Genomic DNA, 24,230 nt, shown 5'->3' on the forward strand with positions numbered 1-24,230 from the left:
GCCAAACTTAGATTGCTTGTCAAAGGATATTTGATACTATGTATACTTTTGGAACTATAACCATTTAAAATTGTAATAAATGAACATGGGTTTGAATGAGAAACATTGGAATAAAGTGGTAGCTATTCAGAATGATCCTGCTCCTTGGTTAATTAAGCTACAAGACCAACTTCAAAACATTCAGGCTATCCTAACTTCAAATTCTCTTTATAAACAATTTTTTAAAAGTATTAGCAAAATTACCATCAAATAACTCACCTATAGTAACTCTTGAACCGTTCAAGCTAGAGACACCAAACTAACTTTCACATGTTCAGGCTATCCTAACTTCAATATGAGGTTTTACTTTGATCAATTATAACTATATACATTTGCATAAATATGCATAAAATGACACACCTACAGTACAGTAAATCTTGAATCTTTCAAGAGACACCAAACCAACTTTCACATGTTCAGGCTATCCTAACTTCAAATTCTTAATAAATGTTTATCAACTTTAACTATATAAATGTGCATACATTTGCATAATATAACTCATCAACAGTAACTCTTTTATTTTTCTACATGTACTTTTCTAGTTTTATTTTGTGTTTTTATTTTGTTTGTTTATTGTGTTTCCATACCCCCTCAAACAATCTGAAGTATATGTATCTGAGTTAGGAGTAAAAATGTAAATCATGATATGAGATCAGTTTGTTATTGATTTACAGGCGAACACTTTTATAATTTAGCGGTTGCCTTGAGCAGGTATCTGCTAGTTAACATTTTTCCATATTTTGGATGGTTATTTTACAGGTGAACACTTTTATATTTACGACTCAAGGTCTGAAAAGTGGAAAAGTGTCATCTCCACAGAACTCTACCTCTGTCTTGTCCTGTCAAAAATACCTTGCCTGAGGCACTTTTCTGAGAGCTAGCAGGTTTGTGGATGTGAGATTGTCAGTGAGAGATAAGAGGCAGACACTTTAGACTTGAAACAAAATATGGGGGGAAATATGCATATATCTCTGGAAAGAGAGAGTGAAAGGGAATGTGCAAAATGAGCCACCTCATTTGGAATTACACAGAAATGGTTTTCACATTGTAGCATACTTTTGCGTTTAGAAAGCATCCTTAGCATACATTATCCAAGTCATAAGGAAAAGAGATCTACATGTTTATGTTAAGAAGTACATTGTAAAAACACTTGATACTGTAGTCTTGAATTAAATTTAATTACATTTTGGGATTGCACATAAAACAGACATCGACAAGATGTGCAATGGAATCTCCTATGAAAGTAATCTCACATGAAAACACTTCCAAGGTGATTTTATTCGATCAGGTCAATGTGACAACTACTATAGGTCTACTCATGAATGAGCATACTGCACATCTGGATATATTGGACTTCATACTGCACATCTGGATATATTGGACTTCATACTGCACATCTGGATATATTGGACATTCCATACTTCACATCTCCACAGAAACAAAACACTGGTCCAAGTGCTTATTTAAGCAGATGATGAAAACACTGTGATTAGCTCAAACTGTTCTCAATTTCAAGACTACACCTTGTACTTTGAGATGGTGTGTTTCCCCCAAAAGGAAATAGCTTTCGATTTTTATCTTGTATTGGCAGTCTGTTTGTGTCATTGTAAATGCTGCTAAGGGGTTTAATGGCTAGCGTTTACAGAGGAAGTTGAATGGGTAATAATAAGCACCTGGCAGCATGAACCATAAGAGTAGAGGTTTTAGAGGATGTAACACTGTACAGGATTCTCCTAAAGGAAATGCTTTAAATGACAGGCCTGGGAAATGGATCTGGTCCAGCCTGAGGTGTGCCTAGAGTAATGAGTTATATTTTAGCCTCATATCGCACAGTCTCATGTTTACCCATGCACACCAAATAAATAACTTTTGTCCTTTAGAAAAAAAGCTCTGGATATAAATAACTGGATATCCCTTTCTAGTGGAAAGACTGATTCATACAGAAGGACAACTGCTGGGTCTGTGGAAAAACTGACTAATAGCTGTGAAATATGAAAACACAATGGAGACATTTAGAAACCGTAGGGCTAATGTATAGACAATATTTTGCTTGATGTGAGTGACACTGTGGAATGTTAGACCCATTGTGTTCATGAGATATTATTCAGTTTGTGGTAAAGATTAAGTGGCTAAAGTTCAATGGCAATGAAGGAGTGTCAGGAGCAACAAAAGAGGCTGAAGGCACTGAAGCAAGGCGGAGGCTCTTAAAGGTTGTGAGAGCATTGAGGAGTACATGTACTGTAGGAATCATGCATGTGGGAGCGAGGAGCATGGGTTTTATTTATACTTCACCTTCTGACTGAGACTCACCAGGGAGCTGAGAGAACTGCAGCAGGCTGCTACTCACAGGTGAAAACACTATTAAACAGGGCTTTCACATTGCAGGAAGATACATTCTCCCTTTTTCTTTCGCAGAGTTAATCTGGATTTATGGAGAATGATGTAAAAGGGATTGTGGAGGGTAGCTGTTATTTAAAGGTTTGTGGGTAAAGTGGTTAACTGATTTTATTTTCTCACAAAAGGTGATCCAAAATCAGAGATACATTCAAATATGAATTTTATTAATTATTTTATGAATTTTTGACAAAATGTCCAATTTTTACTTGCTTGCTGTAACACATATGTAGCCAACACTACAAAACAAAATGATTGTTCACCTTTTCACTGTGTTTTAATTGACAAATCATTTTTAAGTGTTTATTTTTATTTCAAAGGCTGCAAAATATATTGCCATTCCAGTCATGCACACTTCTTCATGATCAGTCTAGAGAGGCAAAAGAGTCCGGGGCTATGCTATGTATTATAGCACCATCTGCTGCTGAACAAAGAAGGTGATGCTGGGTGCTGTAGATACTGTAGACCAGGACTGGTCAACCCTCCGCCTGGAGAGCTAATATGGAGGCTTTTGCTCCAGCCCTGTTATAATATACCTGATTCAGTTATAGGTCCTGGTGACTTCCTTTTCCTATAGTATAGTTTTTCATTCACTGAAGGGGTGGCTATGTTCAAGGTTCTTCTGGACGGAATAAGGAGAAGGGTGCCAACCATTTCACATGATGATCCCTGAAATAGTTTTTCATATTATTACAATATAATAAAAAACATGCCTTTGTTAATGGGTGGAGTTAACAATAGCACACTCACTTGTTGAGTTGGAATGAAGTTGCAAAACTAAGAGTGAATCAAGAAAGCACATCCAGAGCAGAGGCCTACCTGTGATATTTTTGTCCCTTTCTCTTTTGATATTCCATTTCATCCACTGTCCAGACAGACCCCTTGCCTCCCTCCACTCGCACAAAACACTTGTGCAAGCTAAGATTATGACGGACAGCGTTCTGTGGTGGCAAAGGAATACAGCTTATGTTAGGATCTCGGGAGTCAATATTCCTCAAAACTCAAATTGAAGACTCAAATGTAAGTTAACATAATGATCCAAGGAGAAGCCAAACCTTCCATGTGGCCGTGTTGTGTCGGAAGTAGAAGAACATTGTGGTGAACCAGTTGTAGATGTCATTCAGAGAGTGCTGCTTGTCTGGAGACTCCAGTATAGACTGCAGACAGACATGGTGGACATTCACAGTAGACTTGTGCAATTGAAACATCTCACATGAAATCTAGACATAATTAGAAGTCTTGCTACTCATGTAGTCCAATACAATGGATTGAATATTAATGTCCCACTTGTGTAGACGAAAAGGTAGAATGTTGCTGTCTTTCAGTTCAACAAAGATGCATGAACCACAGATCAAACTGCATTAGTTGCTCAGCCGCTCAGCCAGACTCTCGAGTCTACCTTTTCCTTTACTCAAGTGTGCCTTTACCTGAGTGTTCAGAGGGACTCTACTGTCTGATTCAGACAACTCACCCATCTTATCAGGCAGGCGTAGGTGTACGGAGGGCGGATGTTGTTGTATTTATAACACTCAACACTCGGGACAAGATCTATAGGGTGCCCAACGAAAGCAAACATGCTGGGTCTTGAGTTTGGATCAGATTTTGTGGCAACGTGAAAGGCATCATCACCAAAACAAACAAGCAAAACACTTGGAGGAATGCAAAATGGAGTGGAACTTTCTCTAGCTTAAAGAAAAGTGAATAAGCAGTCATGCTATGTGAATTTTATGTGAATGTTACTCCGTGTTGAAGATGAGTGTGAAATGGTGTTACCTGGGAGTAGGTGGTGGGGAGTGGCAGCGGGCCAATACTCATGCTGTGCCAGCTCCTCTGGCTCTTTAGTGGCGCAGCGTGGCACTCCATCTGCTGCCAAGGCCGGGGATGGGTTCTGGGGCAGGACTAGTGCCAGGCTGTGGCTGTAGGGCCAATCTGAACCTGCCTTCTGACAGGGAGAGACAACCAACAACACAGACATTCAATATGGTCAGGTTGGGGTACATAGAACATTTCTTAAAAAGGGAAGGATAATGGGCAATGGCATGGGCGGTGACTATAGTCATTTGAAGGCATTAGCCAAAATAGGGAAGCCTTGAGGAGTTACCATGTCAGTTGATTTGTGTTCAGACAGGTGCAGATGGAGTTGCATTGCAAAGAGTTTCTGTTTTTCCACAGTCAGCTAAAACAAGAGAGAAGATTAATCAAGGTTCATTAGGGGCAACATTTCCACTTAGTTGGACTTGGAGCTACAACCTTTCTCTGTTGTCAGTGTTCTATTTGGAGCTTTTCTGTAAAACAGTCTATTATACTGTATGTAGAACTACAGGAACAAACCTGGGTCTCCATGTATTGCACCATGTCTTGTTGTACCCTCCACTGTGCAATGCTTCTGTCTCCATGGCCATGGTCAGAATGGAGGTGTCTGGAGATGTAATCAAAGTCATAACTATAAAGAACAGCACCCCAACTGCATAACAATGACCAATGAAATATACTGGTGCTCATGACTCACTTCAAAAAATGGGGAAATTCTTCAAACACCGCATCGCAGCCTGGCCAGCAGCAGAGTCCGTTGAGAAACAGAGCACTGGAGCTCCGTAGGGTTGGGTGACCTGGCCTGCAGAAGGAAGGGAGGAATATTATCAACGGTGGACTAAACGCAATCAAACTAGCCTTGCGTTGTTTATGCAGTGTCTGTTTACACACGCACACACACACACAGAGGACGGCTCCTAATAATGGCTGGAAAGGAGCGAATGGAATGGCATCAAACACATGGGACCCATGTGTTTGATGCAGTTTATGCAATCCACTCTTTTTACTCCAGCCATTACAACAAGCCCATCCTCCCCAATTAAGGTGCCACCAACCTCCTGTGACACAAACACACAACTCACTCATGATGCCTGGTGATGATGGAGTTCTGCTTAGGACTGGCTCTCCTCAGGGGAGAGGGGTGACGAGTGGGCCCAGGAGAGTGCTCAGAGTGTGGGGGTGAGGACTGTCCACGGCTCCCTGTGTACACCTCCGCATTGCACAGCGATATGGGTTGAGCTGAACCGGCCGCTGTTATAGTGCACGGTGTCAGAAAAGAAAGAAAATATATTATTGAAAAAGACCTACAGTGGGAAGAAAAAGTATGTAAGCCCTTTAGAATGACCTGGAATTACCTGGATTTCTACATAAATTGGTCATAAAATTGTATCTGATCTTCATCTAAATCACAACAATAGACAAACCACAGTCTGCTTAAAATAATAACACACAAACAATTATCATTTTTCATGTCTTTATTGAACCCACCGGGTAAACATTCCCAGTGCAGGTTGAAAATGTATGTGAACCCTTGGATTTAATAACAGCTTGACCCTCCTTTGGCAGCAATAACCTCAACCAAATGTTTTCTGTAGTTGCGGATCAGACCTGCACAACGGTCTGGAGGAATTTTGGACCAGTCCTCTTTCCACATTTTTTCAGTTTCACAATATTCTTGGGATGTCTGGTGTGAACCACTCTCTTGAGGTCATTCCACAGCATCCCAATCGGATTGAGGTCAGGACTGACTGGGCCACTCCAGAAGGTGTTTTTTCTTCTGTTCAAACCATTCTGTTGTTGATTTACTTCTGTCTTTTGGGATGTTGTCCTGTTGCATCACCTAACTTCTGTTGAGCTTCAATTGGCGGACAGACAGCCTTACATTCTCCTGTAAAATGTCTTGATAAACTTGGGAATTCATTTTTCCGTCGATGATAGGAAGCTGTCCAGGCCCTGAGGCAGCTAAGCAGACCCAAACCATGATGCTGGTGTGCTGTACCTTTTTTGGTGTGCTGGGCCTTTTTTTCTCCACACATAGTGTTGTGTGTTCATTCCAAACAACACAACTTTAGTTTCATCTGTCCACAGAATATTTTGCCAGTAGTGCTGTGGAACATCCAGGTGCTCTTTTGCAAACTTCAGATGTGCAGCAATGTTTTTTTGGGACAGCAGTGGCTTCTTCCATGATGACTTCCCATGAACACCATTCTTGTTTAGTGTTTTATGTATTGCAGACTCGTCAACAGAGATTTTAGCATCTTAAAGAGATTTCTGTAAGTCTTTAGCTGACCCTCTAGGATTCTTCTTAACCTCATTGAGCATTCTGCGCTGTGCTCTTACAGTCATCTTTGCAGCACGGCCACTCCTAGGGAGAGTAGCAACAGTGCTGAAATTTCTCCATTTATAGAGAATTTGTCTTACCGTGGACTGACTTTTGGTGGTACTTTTGTAACCCTTTCCAGCTTCATGCAAGGCAACAATTCTCAATCTTAGTTCTTCTGAGATCTATTTTGTTTGAGGTGTGGTTCACATCAGGCAATGCTTCATGTGAATAGCAAACTCAAATTTTGTGAGGGTCTTTCATAGAGCAGGGCAGCTCTAACCAAAATCTCCAATCTCGTCTCATTCTTTCGACTCCAGGTTAGTTGACTCCTGACTCCAATTAGCTGTTGGAGAAGTCATTAGCCTAGGGGTTCACATACTTTTTTCATCCTACACTGTGAATGTTTCAATTATGTATTCAATAGAGACAAGAAAAATACAATCATTTGTGTGTTATTTGTTTAAGCACACTGTGTATGTCTATTGTTGTGACTTAGATGAAGATCAGATCAAATTTATGTCAAATTTGTGCAGAAATACAGGTAATTCCAAAGGGTTCACCTACTTTTTCTTGCCACTGTAGAAACACTTTCCATGAACCTTCTATAGGAATTATGCATAATGGCTGTATAGAATTGTGTACAACATATGTAATGACACAATTTCTTTAAGCCACCAGTGTTTCCATTCAAAAGTGCGACCCTACACCTGCATTACCTGGGGCATCAGGTAGCCTAGTGGTTAGAATGTTGGGCGAGTAACCAAAAGGTTGCTAGATCAAATCCCTGAGCTGACAAGGTAAAAATCTGTTGTTCTTCCCCTGAACAAGACACTTAACCCACTGTTCCTAGGCTGTCATTGTAAATAAGAATTTGTTCTTAACTGACTTGCCTAGTTAAATAAAAAATGACCTATTTTGGGAAGGGGGACATTTTTAAAATGTTTTGACAATGAAAAGCTATAATGGTTTGGTTGTAAGGACGCTGCAGTAGGAAAGAAGAGCGGAGAGAAATGAACTATGGAGTTGGTTTTGGATTCTATACATCCATTCTACATCCATTCTACATTATTACACAGCAGTGTCATGGACAGTGTTTCTCCATAAAGAGCTCTTTTATTCTATCGTCTCATACGACATGACAGTTCAGTTGTATATGTACTGTAAGGGTGCTGCTGCAGAGGGTCAGTCAGAGCAGAGCTTACCCTGGGGTCTTACGTGGGCAGCCAGGACACCCTGGCGTAGGACAGAGGGTCTGTGCTGGCTCAACTGGGAGCACCGAGACACCCGCTGCAGGAACGGTCTCCCCTCCTCCTCACTGGAACACTGGGAAGGACGCATAACAACATGCTCACACTTACAGTACACCCCTTTTACCAGCAGGGAGTGCTCTGAGCAAACACAAGCAGCTTTTTTGCTAATATCAGTGTATGCATTACATGAATCTGGTCAGAATAGGGCCTTGAAACATGTTATAATAGCAGGTATAAGAAGAGGATAATATCCTACCTGCTGTAACAGTAAGCTTTGGAGCTGAGATGAGGCCATAAGTGGACCTCCAGGTCTAATCATCAATGGGAAACCCATCTATAAATAATGGACATTTATTTATATCATTCATCTATCTCATTATTAAGAAAAACTCCATGTAATGAAAATATAGATATTGCCTCCTGGGAACTTGTCTTTCAATTGGCATTATTATACAAAATATAATAAACAAAAAAAAACATGAAAAAGCCAACTGTATGGAACTGTCTTGATTTACACTTTTGCTCTATATTTATTATATTTATTTTAGTCTTCTTCCAATTATATGTTACTTGTTGATTGAACCCACAGTAGCAGTTCAACCAATACCTGAGTAACAGAGGTACGAGCATAGAGCCGAGGTGAGACAGAATCATTTGGATTGGTACGTGTGTCTGGCTCCTCTCCGTGTTCACCCCGCCGATCTCGCTGCTGCTGCTGTCTACCACTGTTCAGCCGCCCACTCTTCAACCTCTCACTCTCAGTCTGTGGCATCCCTGGGCTTGGTGCAGAAGAGAGGAAATGGATGGTTAGTGCTAAGTGCATGCTACCGCTAGGAATACATGGGTGGTGGTGGATAAAAGTTGTGAATGTGTAGACAACATAAACAATTGCAAATAATCACAAGTCACAATAGATCGTCCCCACACAGGGCACCAATTATGTGGAGATTTTCATATTTGTAAGGATATGTTGTATTCGGTCTTGCATAAATTTCAACATATGACATTAAACAACACATCACTACAATAAGAGAGAGAGAGAGGGAGAGAGAGAGAAAGTGAGCTAGAAAGAGAGAGAGAGGGGGGGGCATACAAATGTGCTCTTTGATAAATGTTAGACAGCAACAGGTTTGGAGGCATGGTGTCTTTGTTCCCTTATCAGACATAATGAAAGGTAAAGGAGTTCAAACACAGTCTGGGCTGAGAGATATTGTGGTTGCGCACAGGTGCAACTACACAGACATTGAAGCGTACAGAGATGGAACTGATAGCAGCAGGTATCTCAAAAACATACAGTGATTCGAACAGTGACATATTTAGTTGTTGTTTTGGCTCTGTACTCCAGCACTTTGGATTTGAAATGATACAATGACTTTAAGGTTAAAGTGCAGACTGTCAGTTTTATTTTTAGGGTATTTTCATCCATATCGGGTGAACCGTTTAGAAATGACATCCCTTTTTGTACATAGTCCCCCTATCTTAGGGGACCAAAGGTATTGGGACAAATTCACTTATATGTGTTTTAAAGTAATCAAAAGCTTAGTATTTGGTCCCATATTCCTAACACGCAATGACTACATCAAGCTTGTGACTCTACAAACTTTTTGGATTCATTTTCTGATGTTTTGGTTGTGTTTCAGATCATTTTGTGCCCAATAGAAATTAATGGTAAATATTGTATTATTTCATTTTGGAGTCACTTTAAATGTAATGATGAGTAAGAAAGTTGCAGACGCACAAATATCATATCCCAAAATGCTAAACACCCCTGTAACTGTAATTTTTTTTACCTTTATTTAACTAGGCAAGTCAGTTAAGAACAAATTCTTATTTACAATGACGGCCTAGGAACAGTTGGTCAACTGTCTTGTTCAGGGGCAGAACAACAGATTTTTACCTTGTCAGCTCGGGGATTCTTTCTAGCAACCTTTTGGGTTACTGGCCCAACACTCTAACCACTAGGCTACCTGCCACCCCTGGTAATGGTGAGAGGTTAGCATGTCTTAGTGGTATGATATTTGTGCATCTGTAACTTTCTCACTCATCCTTATTCACGATTCATTCAGGAATATCTGTAATCATGGTAGCATCACATTGATGTAGAAGTGTTTAGAAACATATTATTATTTACAATAAAAGTGACTCCAAACTGACACAATACATTATTAACCATGAATTTCTACTGGGCACAACATAATCTGAAACACAACCAAAACAAATAGCTAATGTATCCAACAAGTTTGTAGTCACAAGCTTGAAAATACCCTCAAATTAATGCTGACAATCTGCACTTCAAATCCAAAGTGCTGGAGTACAGAGCCTGAAAATGTGCCACTGTTCCAATACTTTTGGAACTCACTGAAGCACAGGAAAGAGGGAAGGGAAGAGGATGCTCCAATTCTTTTCTCCCCACTTAGTAATCAAACCGGGGTAACAGTTGATTTCATGGTACTGTTTCAGCGGTATTCACCTTGTACAGTGCATTCGGAAAGTATTCAGACCTGTAACGGTTCTCGTCGGAATGAGTGGACCAAAGCGCAGCGTGGGAAGTGTTCATGATTTTATTGATCAAAGAAACACTCGAACAAAGTAACAAAATGAAAGTGAACAGTTCTATCAGGTCAACAGATACTAAACAGAAAATAACTACCCACAAAACACAGGCGGGGAAAAGGCTGCCTAAGTATGATTCCCAATCAGAGACAACGATAGACAGCTGCCTCTGATTGGGAACCACACTCGGCCAAAAACAAATAAATAGAAAACATAGACTGTCCACCCTAATCACACCCTGACCTAAACAAATATAGAAATAAAAAGTCTCTCTAAGGTCAGGGCGTGACAAGACCCCTTGACTTTTTACACATTTTGTTACGCTACTTCTTATTCAAACTTTTTTTCCCCTAAATGTTCCTCATCAATCTACACACAATACCCCATAATGACAAAACGAAAACAAGTTTATAGAAATTTGTCAGAAGTGTACATACACCTTATCCAAATACATTTAAACTCAGTTTTTCACAATTCCTGACATTTAATCCAAGTGACAATTCACTTTTAGGTCAGTTAGGATCACCACTTTATTTTAAGAATGTGAAATGTCAGAATAATAGTAATGAGAAGGATTTATTTCAGCTTTTATTTCTTTCATCACATTCCCAGTGGGTCAGAAGTTTACATACACTCAATTAGTTTCTGGTAGCATTGCCTTTACATTTTTTAACTTGGGTCAAACGTTTCGGGTAGCCTTCCACAAGCTTCCCACAATAAGTTGGGTGAATTTTGTCCCATTCCTCCTGACAGAGCTGGTGTAACTGAGTCAGGCTTGTAGGCCTCCTTGCTCGCACAAGCTTTTTCAGTTCTGCCCACAAATTCTCTATAGGATTGATGTCAGGGCTTTGTGATGGCCACTCCAATACCTTGACTTTGTTGTCCTTAACCAATTTTGCCACAACTTTGGAAATATGCTTGGGGTCATTGTCCATTTGGAAGACCCATTTGCGACCAAGCTTTAACTTCCTGACTGATGTCTTGAGATGTTGCTTCAATATATCCACATAATTTCCTTCCTCATGAGGCAATCTATTTTGTGAAGTGCACTAGTCCCTCCTGCAGCAAAGCACCCCCACAACATGATGCTGCCACCCCCGTGCTTCACGGTTGGGATGGTGTTCTTCGGCTTGCAAGCCTCCCCCTTTTTCCTCCAATTGTAACGATGGTCATTATGGCCAAACAGTTATATTTTTGTTTCATCAGACCAGAGGACATTTCTCCAAAAAGTACAATCTTTGTCCCCATGTGCAGTTGCAAACCGTAGTCTGGCTTTTTAATGGCAGTTTTGGAGCAGTGGCTTCTTCCTTGCTGAGCGGCCTCTCAGCTTATGTCGATATAAGACTCGTTTTACTGTGGATATAGATACTTTTGTACCTGTTTCCTCCAGCATCTTCACAAGGTCCTTTGCTGTTGTTCTGGGATTGATTTGCACTTTTCGTACCAAAGTACGTTCATCTCAAGGAGACAGAACGCGTCCCCTTCCTGAGCGGTATGACGGCTGCGTGGTCCCATGGCATTTATACTAGCGTACTATTGTTTGCACAGATGAATGTGGTACCTTCAGGCATTTGGAAATTGCTCTCAAGGATGAACCAGACTTGTGGAGGTCTGAGGTCTTGGCTGATTTCTTTTGATTTCCCTTGATGTCAAGCAAGGAGGCACTGAGTTTGAAGGTAGGCCTTGAGATACATCCACAGTTACACCTCCAATTGACTCAAATTATGTCAATTAGCCTATCAAAAGCTTCTAAAGCCATGAGATTATTTTCTGGAATTTTCCAAACTGTTTAAAGGCACAGTCAACTTAGTGTGTGTAAACTTCTGACCCACAGGAATTGTGATCAGTTATATACAGATGCAGATACAGATACAATTATAAGTTAAATAATCTGTCTGTAAACAATTGTTGGAAAAATTACTTTTGTCATGCACAAAGTAGATGTCCTAACCGACTTGCTAAAACTATAGTTTGTGAACAAGAAACTTGTGGAGTGTATGTAAACTTCCGACTTCAACTGTAAGTATTCAGACCTTTTGCTATGAGACTCGAAAATTGAGCTCAGGTGCATCTTGTTTCCATTGATCATGCTTGAGATGGGGCCTCCCGGGTGGCGCAGTGGTCTAGGGCACTGCATCGCAGTGCTAACTGCGCCACCAGAGTCTCTGGGTTCGCGCCCAGGCTCTGTCGCAGCCGGCCGCGACCGGGAGGTCCGTGGGGCGACGCACAATTGGCATAGCGTCGTCCGGGGTAGGGAGGGTTTGGCCGGTAGGGATATCCTTGTCTCATCGCGCTCCAGCGACTCCTGTGGCGGGCCGGGCGCAGTGCGCGCCAGCCAAGGGGGCCAGGTACACGGTGTTTCCTCCGACACATTGGTGCGGCTGGCTTCCGGGTTGGAGGCGCGCTGTGTTAAGAAGCAGTACGGCTGGTTGGGTTGTGCTTCGGAGGACGCATGGCTTTCGACCTTCGTCTCTCCCGAGCCCGTACGGGAGTTGTAGCGATGAGACAAGGTAGTAATTACTAGCGATTGGATACCACGAAAATTGGGGAGAAAATGGGATAAAAAATAAAAAATAAAAAATAAAAAAAATAAAAAAAGATCATGCTTGAGATGTATCCTATGGTAAATTCAATTGATTGGACATAATTTGTAAAGGCACACACCTGTCTATATAAGGTCCCACATTTGACAGTGCATGTCAGAGCAAAAACCAAGCCATGAGGTGAAGGAATTGTCTGTAGAGCTCTGAGACAGGATTGTGGTGAGGTACAGATCTGGGGAAGGGTACCAAAAAATGTCTGCAGCATTGAATGTACCCAAGAACTCAGTGGCCTCCATCATTCTTAAAGAAGTTAAAAAAGTTTGGAACCACCAAGACTCTTCCTAGAGCTGGCCGCGCGGCCAAACTGAGCAATCGGGGGAAAAGGGCCTTGGTCAGGAAGGTAACCAAGAACCCGATGGTCACTCTGACAGAGCTCCAGAGTTCCTCTGTGGAGATGGGAGAACCTTCCAGAAGGACAACCATCTTAGCAGCACTCCACCAATCAGGCCTTTATGGTAGAGTGGCCAGACGGAAACCACTCCTCAGTAAAAGGCACATGACAGCCCGCTTGGAGTTTGCCAAAGGCACCTAAAGGACTCTCAGACCATGATTAACAAGATTATTTGGTCTGATGAAATCAAGATTGAACTTTGGCCTGAATGCCAAGCGTCACGTCTGGAGGGAACCTGGCACCATACCTATGGTGAAGCATGGTGGTGGCAGCAACATGCTGTGGGGATGTTTTTCAGTGGCAGGTACTGGGAGACCAGTCAGTATCGAGTGAAAGATTAACGGAGCAAAGTACAGAGAGATCCTTGATGAAAACCTGCTCTAGAGCCCTTAGGACCTCAGACTGGGGCAAACTCCAAGCGGGCTGTCATGTTCACCTTCCAACAGGACAACGACCCTAAGCACACAGCCAAGACAACACAGGAGTGGCTTCGGGACAAGTGTCTGAATGTTCTTAAATGGCCCGGCCAGAACCTGGACTTGAACCCGATCGAACATCTCTGGAGAGACCTGAAAATAGCTGTGCAGCGACGCTCCCCATCCAACCTGACAGAGCTTGAGAGGATCTGCAGAGAAGAATGGGAGAAACTCACCAAATACAGGTGTGCCAAGCTTGTAGCGTCATACCCAAGATGACGCCAAAGAGGATGGATGACGTTTTACATGCCCGTAACCAATTGTACTATTTGTTCATTTTTTTGTGTTGTTTGTAACTTCTTATAACTTATTGTGCAGATAATGTTGCTGCTGCCGTCTCTTATGACCGAAAATAAATTCTGGAAGTCAGACCTGGGATTACTCACCACGAACTGGAAGAAGCCTTTTCCTTTAATGAGTCTGACGAGAAAGATATAGTGCTCTCCCGGGAACAGGCCCAGATCCCCATAATTTACATGAAGAAAAGACAGAGGAAAAGAGGACGCAGATCGGGCTGCATTTTGAGAATCCGTAGGCGAGCGTGTAAACTTCCACTGCCATAAATTCTACTTGCTAACATGCAATCTTTGGAAAATAAAATTGATGATCTACGATTACAATTATCCTACCAACGGGACATTAAGAACTGTAATATCTTATGCTTCACCGAGTCGTGGCTGAACGACGACACAGATAATTTAGAGCTGGAGGGATTTTCAATGCACCGGCAGAACAGAGAAGCCACGTCTGGAAAGACAAAGGGTGGGGGTGTGTGTCTTTTTGTCAGAAACAGCTGGTGTGCGATGTCTAATATTAAAGAAGTCTTGAGGTATTGCTCGCCTGAGGTAGAGCATTATCTGTGTTATGATAAGCTGTAGACCACACTATATACCAAGAGAGTTCTCATCTATATTATTCATAGCCATCTATTTACCACCACATCCCGATGCTGGCACTAAGACCGCACTCAACGAACTCTATAAGGCCGTAAGAAAACAAGAAAATGCTCACCCAAAAGCGGTGCTACTAGTGGCCGGGGACTTTAATCCAGACAAACTTAAATCAGTTTTACCAAATTTTTACCAGCATGTCACATGTGCAACTAGAGGGAAAAAAACTATCAACCACCTTTACTCCACACACAGAGATGCATACAAAGCTCTCCCCCGCCCTTCATTTGGCAAATCTGACCATAATTCTATCCTCCTGATTCCTGCTTACAAGCAAAAACTAAAGCAGGAAGTACCAGTGACTCTCTCAATACGGAAGTGGTCAGATGACGCAGATGCTACGTAACAGGACTGTTTGGCTAGCACAGACTGGAATACATTCCGAGATTCATCCAATGGCATTGAGGAGTATACCACCTCAGTCATCGGCTTCAATAAGTGCATTGACGACGTCGTCCCCACGGTGACCGTATGTACATATCCCAACCAGAAGCCATGGATTACAGGCAACATCCGCACCGAGCTAAATGCTAGAGCTGCCGCTTGCAAGGATCGGGACACTAATCCGGACGCCTATAAGAAATCCCGCTATGCCCTCAAATGAACCATCAAACAAGCAAAGCGTCAACACATGATAAAGATTGAATCCTACTACACCGGCTCTGACGCTCGTCGGATGTGGCAGGGCTTAAAAACTATTACGGACTACAAAGGGAAACTCAGACGTGAGCTGCCATGTGACGTGAGCCTACCAGACGAGCTAAATGCCTTTTATGCTCGCTTCGAGGCAAGTCTTCAGTGTTGAAGCATGCACGAGAGCACCAGCTGTTCTGGGTGACTGTGTGATAACGCTCTCGTTAGCCGATGTGAGAAAGACCTTTAACAGGTCAACATTCACAAAGCCGCGGGTCCAGATGGATTACCAGGGTGTGTACTCCAACTGGCAAGTGTCTTCACTGACATTTTTAACCTCTCACTGACTGATTCTGTAATACCTACATGTTTCAAGCCTACCACCATAGTCCGAGTGTCCAAAGAAGCGAAGGTAACCTGCCTAAATGATTACCGCCCTGTAGCACTCACATCGGTAGCCATGAAGTGCTTTGAAAGGCTGGTCATGGCTCACATCAACAGCATCCTCCCGGATACCCTAGACCCAATCCAATTCGCATACCGCCCCAACAGATCCACAGATGATGCAATCTCAATCGCACTCCACACTGCCCTTTTCCACCTGGACAAAAGGAACACCTACTGTATGTGAGAATGCTGTTCATTGACTACAGCTCAGTGTTCAACACCATAGTGACCACGAAGCTCATCACTAAGCTAAGGACCCTGGGACTAAACACCTCCTTCTGCAACTGGATCCTGGACTTCCTGACGGGCTGCCCCCAGGTGGTAAGGGTGGACAACAACACGTCTGTCACGCTGATCCTCAACACTGGGGCCCCTCAGGGGTGTGTATTTAGACCCCTCCTGTACTCCCTGTTCACCCACGCCTGCGTGGCCAATCACGACTCCAACCCCAATCATTAAGTTTGCTGATGACACAAGTTTGCCTGATCACCGACAACGATGAGACAGCCTATAAGGGGGAGGTCAGAGAACTGTCAGTGTGGTGCCAGGATAACAACCTCTCCCTCAATGTGAGCAAGACAAAGGAGCTGATCGTGGACTACAGGAAAAGGCGGGCCGAACAGGGCCCCATTAACATCAACAAGGCTGTAGTGGAGCGGGTCGAGAGTTTCAAGTACCTTGGTGTCCACATCACCAACGCTCTATCATTGTCCAAACACTCCAAGACAGTTGTGAACAGGGCACGAGAAAACATTTTCCCCTCGGGAGACTGAAAAAAATTGGCATGGGTCTTCAGATCCTCAAAAAGTTATGCAGCTGCACCATCGAGAGCATCCTGACCGGTTGCGTCACCGCCTGGTATGGCAACTGCTCGGCATCGTAACGTAAGGCGCTACAGAGGGTAGTGCGTACGGCCCAGTACATCACTGGGGCCAAGCTTCCTGCAATCCAGGACCTATATAATAGGTGGTGTCAGAGGAAAGCACATAAAATTGTCAAAGACTCCAGTCACCCAAGTCAAAGATTGTTTTCTCTGCTACTGCACGGCAAGCGGTACCGGAGCGTCAAGTCTAGGACCAAAAGGCTCCTTAACAGCTTCTACCCCCAAGCCATAACACTGCTGAACAATTAATTAAATGACCACCAGACTATTACATTGACCCCCCCTCCATTTGTTTTGTACACTGCTGCTACTTGCTGTTTATTATCTATGCATAGTCACTTCACCCCTACCTACATGTACAAATTACCTCTAACCTGTACCCCCGCACACTGACTCGGTAGCGGTACCCCCTGTATGTAGCCTCGTTATTGTTATGTTATTGTATTACTTTTTATAATTATTTACTTTCATTTATTCTGTAAATATTTTTCTTAACTTTTCTTGAACTGCACTGTTGGTTAAGGGCTTGTAAGAAAGCATTTCACGGTAAGGTCTACACTTGTTGTATTCGGCGCATTTGGCAAATAAAGTTTGATTTGATTTGATTTGACTTAAGGTTGTAATCACTGCCAAAGTTGTTTCAACAAAGTACTGAGTAAAGGGTCTGAATTCTTATGTAAATGTGATATTTCTTTTTTTTTTTTTTACATTTGCAAAAATTCTAAAAGCTGTTTTTGTTTTGTCATTATGCAGTATTGTGTGTAGATTGACGATGAAAATAAACTATTTAGGCAATTTTAGAATAAGCCTGTAACATAACAAAATGTGGAAAAAGACCAGACCACTGTATACAATTGCAAATGCACGCTCTCACCCAGCAACCCAGGAAGAGGAAACAGGAATTCAGTAGAAACAGAAAGTACTGAAGCTCTTTGTGGTTTCTCGCTTTTATATCCACTTCACGAGCAAAACCAAACATATCTCCTGTACAGAGAGCTCAGATCAAAGTAAAGAGAAGACTGAATCAACAAGTCACATAACAGGCATTAAATGAATAAGCAAATCTTTTTAATTTGGAATTGAGAGCTACATGTTGATATCACACAGATTCATAGAGTGTGATTTGATGAATGGATGTGCTACAATAACATTACAAGTAGAAGATATTAACACGTCTTTCAACACTTCTCTCAACTGAGGGCAATGACATTCAGCTTTTACTGTAATCTAGGAGTGGGTTTGAGGATCAAAATACCATATTTGCAATCAATTACATACTGTATGTAAAGCTATTCATCGTGTGTCATATCTAAAGTATTTCTCTTTGAGTTTTCTTATTACTCACTATGCTCCCATATCTAGGATATCTGTCTGGTGTTGGCGCTTTGGTATGAACCTGTGGGTGACATTGATTTGAAGAGGAGCTTTTTTTGGCCTGTAACACTACACTAGGGGAGGGAGAAATTATAAGCAGAGGAAATGTTATTGTTAATCTTTGATCCACAAAGACATTATTTAACTTTGTATTTTTCAAAATTCTATTACGTTTAACTCATAATTTGTTTTCTTCTAATTAAAATGTTCTATTTGAATGAGAACAAAACATATATAAAAATAGATTAGAGTATACTAGAGTGATGACATTTTCATGTCCAAAATTACTGAATGAATCTAAATAGCAAAATCAGTGTGAAACCAAACTACGAATCTGATCTTCATGTAATACCAGTCCTACAGCCTTTTTTTATCATACTGAGCAAATGAGCAATTTGCTAACATTTTTGCAGTTTAAATTACAAAATAAGGATATTTCTTGAACATTTATGTCCAGCTTCTATATTTCCAGATGTTGGGCTGTAAAGGAATGTTTAAAAAGCAATTGAGATAGAACATGAACGACTACTCACGATGACTCATGTGGCATTAGCATGCAGCGTAAATCCAGCCACAACAAGTGAGGGGTGTAAATGCTGGAATGAGTAGTTCCCACATTCTACAAACCCACACTCTGCAATCATGTTACACTGACTCAGAGCTTCCATTTATAACTATTACTAGTACATCACTATTGGCTTTCACCAGAATTTAACCTACATTTATTATTCTATAAACTACAATACAAAGAATTGTGCTCATTCCCTTATGTATTAATCTGTTCATCCTAATCTGATCTTTAAATTAGGTTAAGCATCAATATGTCCATTAGAAATACAACCTAATCTTCCCGGAATGTTTTGATGAGTTTCTGATTAAATGCATGTTGTGAAGCCTCAATACTTTATTTTTAGACTCACTGCAAATAAATTATAGAGACTAAATGCTTTCTTGGTTTCTAACCTAAAAATGTATATCTCACAGATCAAAAGTAATACAATTGAAAGACCAAAGTATAACAGTAAAAATTCTGCAAGGTGATTCATAGTTTTTGACATTGATGTACCGAAAACATTATCATATTCCATCATTTGCTTTTTTGTGGTAAAAAAAGTACAGTTATTGACAGAGTCAGATAAACCAGAATGTAGGGTAATTTTGATTACACGGCAACATGTAATGATAACGGTACACATTCTTGTACTATATTTAAGCAATAAGGTATGAGGGGTTGTGGTATATGGTCAATATACCACGGCTAAGGGCTATTCTTACGCATGGAGCAAAACGGAGTGCCTGGATATAGCCGTTAGTATTGGCCATATACCACAACCCCTAGAGGTGCCTTATTGCTATTAGAAACTGGTTACCGATGTAATTACAGTAGTAAAAATACATGTTTTGTCATACCTATACGGTCTAATATACCACGGCTGTCAACCAATCAGCATTCAGGGCTCGAACCACCCAGTTTATAATTAGGTATAATATCCATGTGCCACAGAACAAATTCTGTTTGGTGTAAATACATGAAATTTGGCGTCAACAGTAAAAGTGTATAGACAGGCCACATTGGATTTTAAGATGGTCATTATCGATCACACTTCCAGTGTCAATCAAAGTTGGGATTTAGAGAAAATATGAAAAAATCTCAAATACTAAAGCATATATTTTTTTTAAAATACAAAATAAACAAATACTATTGTTATTTGACCTGTTCTAAGCCCAAATATGCCAAATATAAACTGAGTGTACAAAACATTAGGAACACCTGCTCTTTCCATGACAGACTGACCAGGTGAATCGAGGTGAAAGCTATGACCCCTTATTGATGTCACTTGTTAAATCCACTTCAATCAGTGTAGGGTAAAGGGTAGCTAAAGGGTAAAGGGTTAGCTAAATAAGGATTTTTAAGCCTTGTGACAATTGAGACATGGATTGCATGTTGGGGCGGCAGGTAGCCTAGTGGTTAGAGTGTTGGACTAGTAACCGGAAGGTTGTGAGATCAAATCCCTGAGCTGAAAATGTAAAGATCTGTTGTTCTACCCCTGAGCAAAATGTAACCTGTCACTGAAAAAAAATTAAAATGTAACTGACTTGTCTAGTTAAATAAAGGTAAAAAAAAAAAGGGTTGTATATATCTGCCATTCAGAGGGTGAATGGGCAAGACAAAAGATGGAAGTGCCTTTGAACAAGGTATGGTAGTAGGTGCCAGGTGCACCGGTGTCAAGAACTACAACTGCTGTTTTTTTTACGCTCAACAGTTTCCTATGTGTATCAAGAATGGTTTACCACCCAAAGGACATCCAGCCAACTTGACGCAACTGTGGGAAGCCTTGGAGTCAACATTGGCCAACATCCCTGTGGAACGCTTTCGACACCTTGTAGAGTCCATGCTGAATGAATTGAGGCTATTCTGAAGGCAAAAGGGGTGCAACTCAATTTTAGGAAGGTGTTCCTAATGTTTTGTACACTCAATGAATGATTCAACTTATTGTCGATTGTGAAATACAGCCGTTTCTGTATCATACTATATTTAGTCTATGGGCATGTGGTTAATGTTTTTTTTACACATTTCATGGATCAAGTCTGTGGTATGTGTGTACACATGTGCTTGTGAGAGAGGGAGATAAACAGGGAGAATGATTTAGCATGCCTCATTCTCTATAGATGTGCATTGGATTTTCTTATACTGTACAATATACTCTAGGAGTATGTGTTAGTGTGAGTATGTGTGTATTTCTTTAGATATTGTTTTTATATATATATTGGTTCAGGCAATATATACACCAAAATGTATTAAGATCTGAACATGTTTAAGATCTGAGAAGGAGAGAAAACTTTGTAAAAACGATGGATTTGCTTATGTTGCTTAATATACGCTACAGGTGTGTGTGAGAAAGAGTGTTTGTGGATTTCTTTAGATATGTTTACAGTGCCTCCAGAAAGTATTCACACCCCTTGACTTTTTCTACATGTTGTGTTACAGCCTGAACTTAGAATTGATTAAATAGCGATTTCTTGGGGCACAGTGTTATACAAGATACCCTATAATATCAGTGGAATAAGTGGAATAACGTTTTCAAATATTTTTACAAATGAATGAGAAATGAAAAGCTGAAATGTCTTGAGTCGATAAGTATTCAACCCCTTTGTTATGGAAAGCCTAAATAAGTTCAGGAGTAAAAATGTGCTTAACAAGTGACATGATGAGTTGAATGGTATCACTCTGTGTGCAATAATAGTTTTTAACACTATTTTTTTATGACTACCTCATCTCTGTACCTCAAACATGCAATTATCTATATATTCTCTCAGTCGAGCAGTGGATTTGAAACACAGATTCAACCACAAAGACCAGGGAGGTTTTCCAATGCCTCGCAAACAAGGGCACCTATTGGTAAACATTGAATATCCCTTTGAGCATGGTGAAGTTAGTAATTACACTTTGGATGGTGTATCAATACACCCAGTCACTACAAAGATACAGGTGTCCTTCCTAACTCAGTTGCCGGAGAGGAAGGAAACCGATCAGGGACCATGAGGCCAATAGTGACCTTAAAACAGCTACAGAGTTTAATGGCTGTGGTAGGAGAAAACTGAGGATGGATCAACAACATTGTAATTACTCCACAATACTAACCTCATGACACAGTGAAAAGAAGGAAGCTTGTACAGAATAAAAATATTCCAAAACATGCATCCTGTTTGCAACAAGGCACTAAAGTAATAATGCAAAAAATGTGGCAAAGCAATTAACTTTTTGTATTATGTTCGGGGCAAATCCAATACAACACATTACTGAGTACCACTCTCCATATTTTCAAGCATAATGGTGGCTGCATCATGTTAAGGGTATGCTTGTAATTGTTAAGGGCTGGGAAAAGGGTTGTCAAGCAATGATAAACAACCAATTTTTTTCATAATAATGGCCAAATGTTGCAGAATTCAGGTATGGAAAGCTCTTAGAGACTTACCCAGAAAGACTTACAGCTTTAATCACTCCCAAAGGTGCTTCTACAAAGTAGGGGTCTAGGGGTGTGAATACTTATATAAATGAGATACTGTATTTTTCTAAAAACAATTTCTAAAAACGTGTTTTCACTTTGTCATTATGGAGTATTGTGTGTAGCTAGAGGAGAGAGAAAACATCTATTTTATCCATTTTGAATTCAAGCTGTAACAAAACAAAAGGTGAAATAAGTCAAGGGTTATGAATACTTAGTGAAGGCACTGTACATTGGTCCAGGCAATATATGTACCAAACATGTTTAAGATCTGATGATTTGAACATGTATTCATTCACATGACTTGATTCATGAAATGTGTAAAAACTGTAACCCCAAGGACTAAATATTGTACAATATCAAAAACGTACATAGTAGACAAACGCTTGGTCGATTTAAAAAAATCTTCAGATTTGTCCATCAGTAAGTTTAGAGAACAAGTTAACCAAATTCAATTAGAAATGTCCATTATGGACATTAATGGGTTAATAATAAAAGACACATCCAGGACAAGTCCCCATGTTAGTCACAAATTACTTTTTGCATCATGACTACCATGCAAGTGAAGAGTTCAATCCATCAACAGTTCATTGTGTTATGAATGTCAGGTCAAGGATCTTAACCCAAATATATTTAAGAATTATATTGGATGAGATTGTAAATAAAATAAAAAAATTATTCTCTTGAACATACTGAATTCAAATAATCTACCCAAAATGTAATATATATCATTCCAGAGTCGTTTCAATTTTGTGAATGATTGTGTCAGAATTGTGTCGACTGGGGTGTCATTGAATAATCCATTCACTGAGAAGAAAAAAAAAAGTTCTTGAACATAATGTTTCACTGTGTAGAGGAATGATTGGATTGTTTTAGCCTAAATGATTAGTGTTGCTTTAAATGCGTACTTTTACACCTGTTAACACCTTTTAATAGGTTCATCACTACATCAGCTATTGCAAACTTTTCTTAATCGTGTGTACTTAATAAAATCTATCAGCCGCTTTTCACAAAACATGCATTTTTCACTCTTTTGCTATATGCCTACAATCTCTCATCTATGTTACCCAACTGGTATACAATATTGATACTTTTTACATTTTTAAAGGAGTAAGGTCCATGATCATTAGACTACACTATTAAATAGCTCATACACCACAGTTACATACAATCCACCATTACAGATTACGCCGCGGTCTGGAGTTTTGTGTACCTAGCATACCTCTGGTGGACACGCACCACAATTTGAGAGACACTTGCCCACTGAATTATCTCCCTTCTGATGCTCAGAATGGTTTGCCAACAAATACTCTAGCTGAAAGCAAAGAAATACATTCCTAAAATGCAAAGGCCACAGACTAAAACAGACAGTTTTCTCACCTCACTCTGTATCTCCTGCTCACTTTCTGTCTTCCTGTTCTCAGGAGGAAGAGATGCTAGAAAATGAAAAAAGGTAACAAATGTGTCAGAGGAAGGGGGGGTAGTATTCCACTAATGATGTTTGACGTCTATTATGCTTAAAAGAACACATACTACCAGCAATATCTACAGTAATGGTGAAGCAGGTTATGGTAAGAGCAAAGACATTTTGAAATTGAAATGTTTATTAAAACAGGTTCATAAATATACACAATGTAAGGTTTATCAATAGTATATTTCTGTGATGAGATGATATTACAATTACTTCATATTTTAATTCATCATTAATTATTACTATTTTAGGCAAGTAAACAAAAACCTATCTGCATGTTTTGTCTTTTGTTAAAGTATATTTTAACATTGATGCTGATCTCTTTCAAAAGTATCTTATTTTTACTTTTCCAACACATCACATTCAGGTAACTTTTACAATAGCTATATTTGAAAGTTATTGATACAGACTAAACATAATCATGTGGCCGTGTATAATTCAGTGTGTATTAACACACACAGTAACACTGTGTGTGTTAACACAGTGGTTAGCCATGACGAGTTGCATTCTTGAAATACATTTGCATAAAAGCAATAACATGCTCAAATTAAGATTACAGAGACCATGAACAATGCAAAATCATGATCCCCTTCATTCAACACTCACCTAAAGATGCCTCACGCA

The 24,230-nt window shown here is 40.4% G+C and overlaps 1 protein-coding gene across 1 annotated transcript; it reads right to left on the reverse strand.

Annotated features, from left to right (window-relative positions):
- Positions 1–1,235: 1,235 nt before the first annotated feature.
- LOC129860933 (forkhead box protein P1-B-like) lies at positions 1,236–23,579 on the reverse strand. Its single transcript, XM_055931864.1, has 13 exons — positions 23,516–23,579; positions 8,426–8,597; positions 8,075–8,152; positions 7,771–7,891; positions 5,328–5,496; positions 4,943–5,047; positions 4,765–4,852; positions 4,535–4,609; positions 4,207–4,375; positions 3,905–3,981; positions 3,489–3,590; positions 3,253–3,374; positions 1,236–3,102 (listed from the first exon to the last, which is right to left on the reverse strand). Exons 2-13 carry the CDS (start codon positions 8,588–8,590, stop codon positions 3,045–3,047), a joined length of 1,329 nt encoding a protein of 442 aa, XP_055787839.1. The 5' UTR covers positions 8,591–8,597; positions 23,516–23,579; the 3' UTR covers positions 1,236–3,044.
- Positions 23,580–24,230: the final 651 nt, after the last annotated feature.

Source organism: Salvelinus fontinalis, chromosome 8 (assembly GCF_029448725.1).
Source record: "Salvelinus fontinalis isolate EN_2023a chromosome 8, ASM2944872v1, whole genome shotgun sequence".
NCBI lineage: Eukaryota > Metazoa > Chordata > Actinopteri > Salmoniformes > Salmonidae > Salvelinus > Salvelinus fontinalis.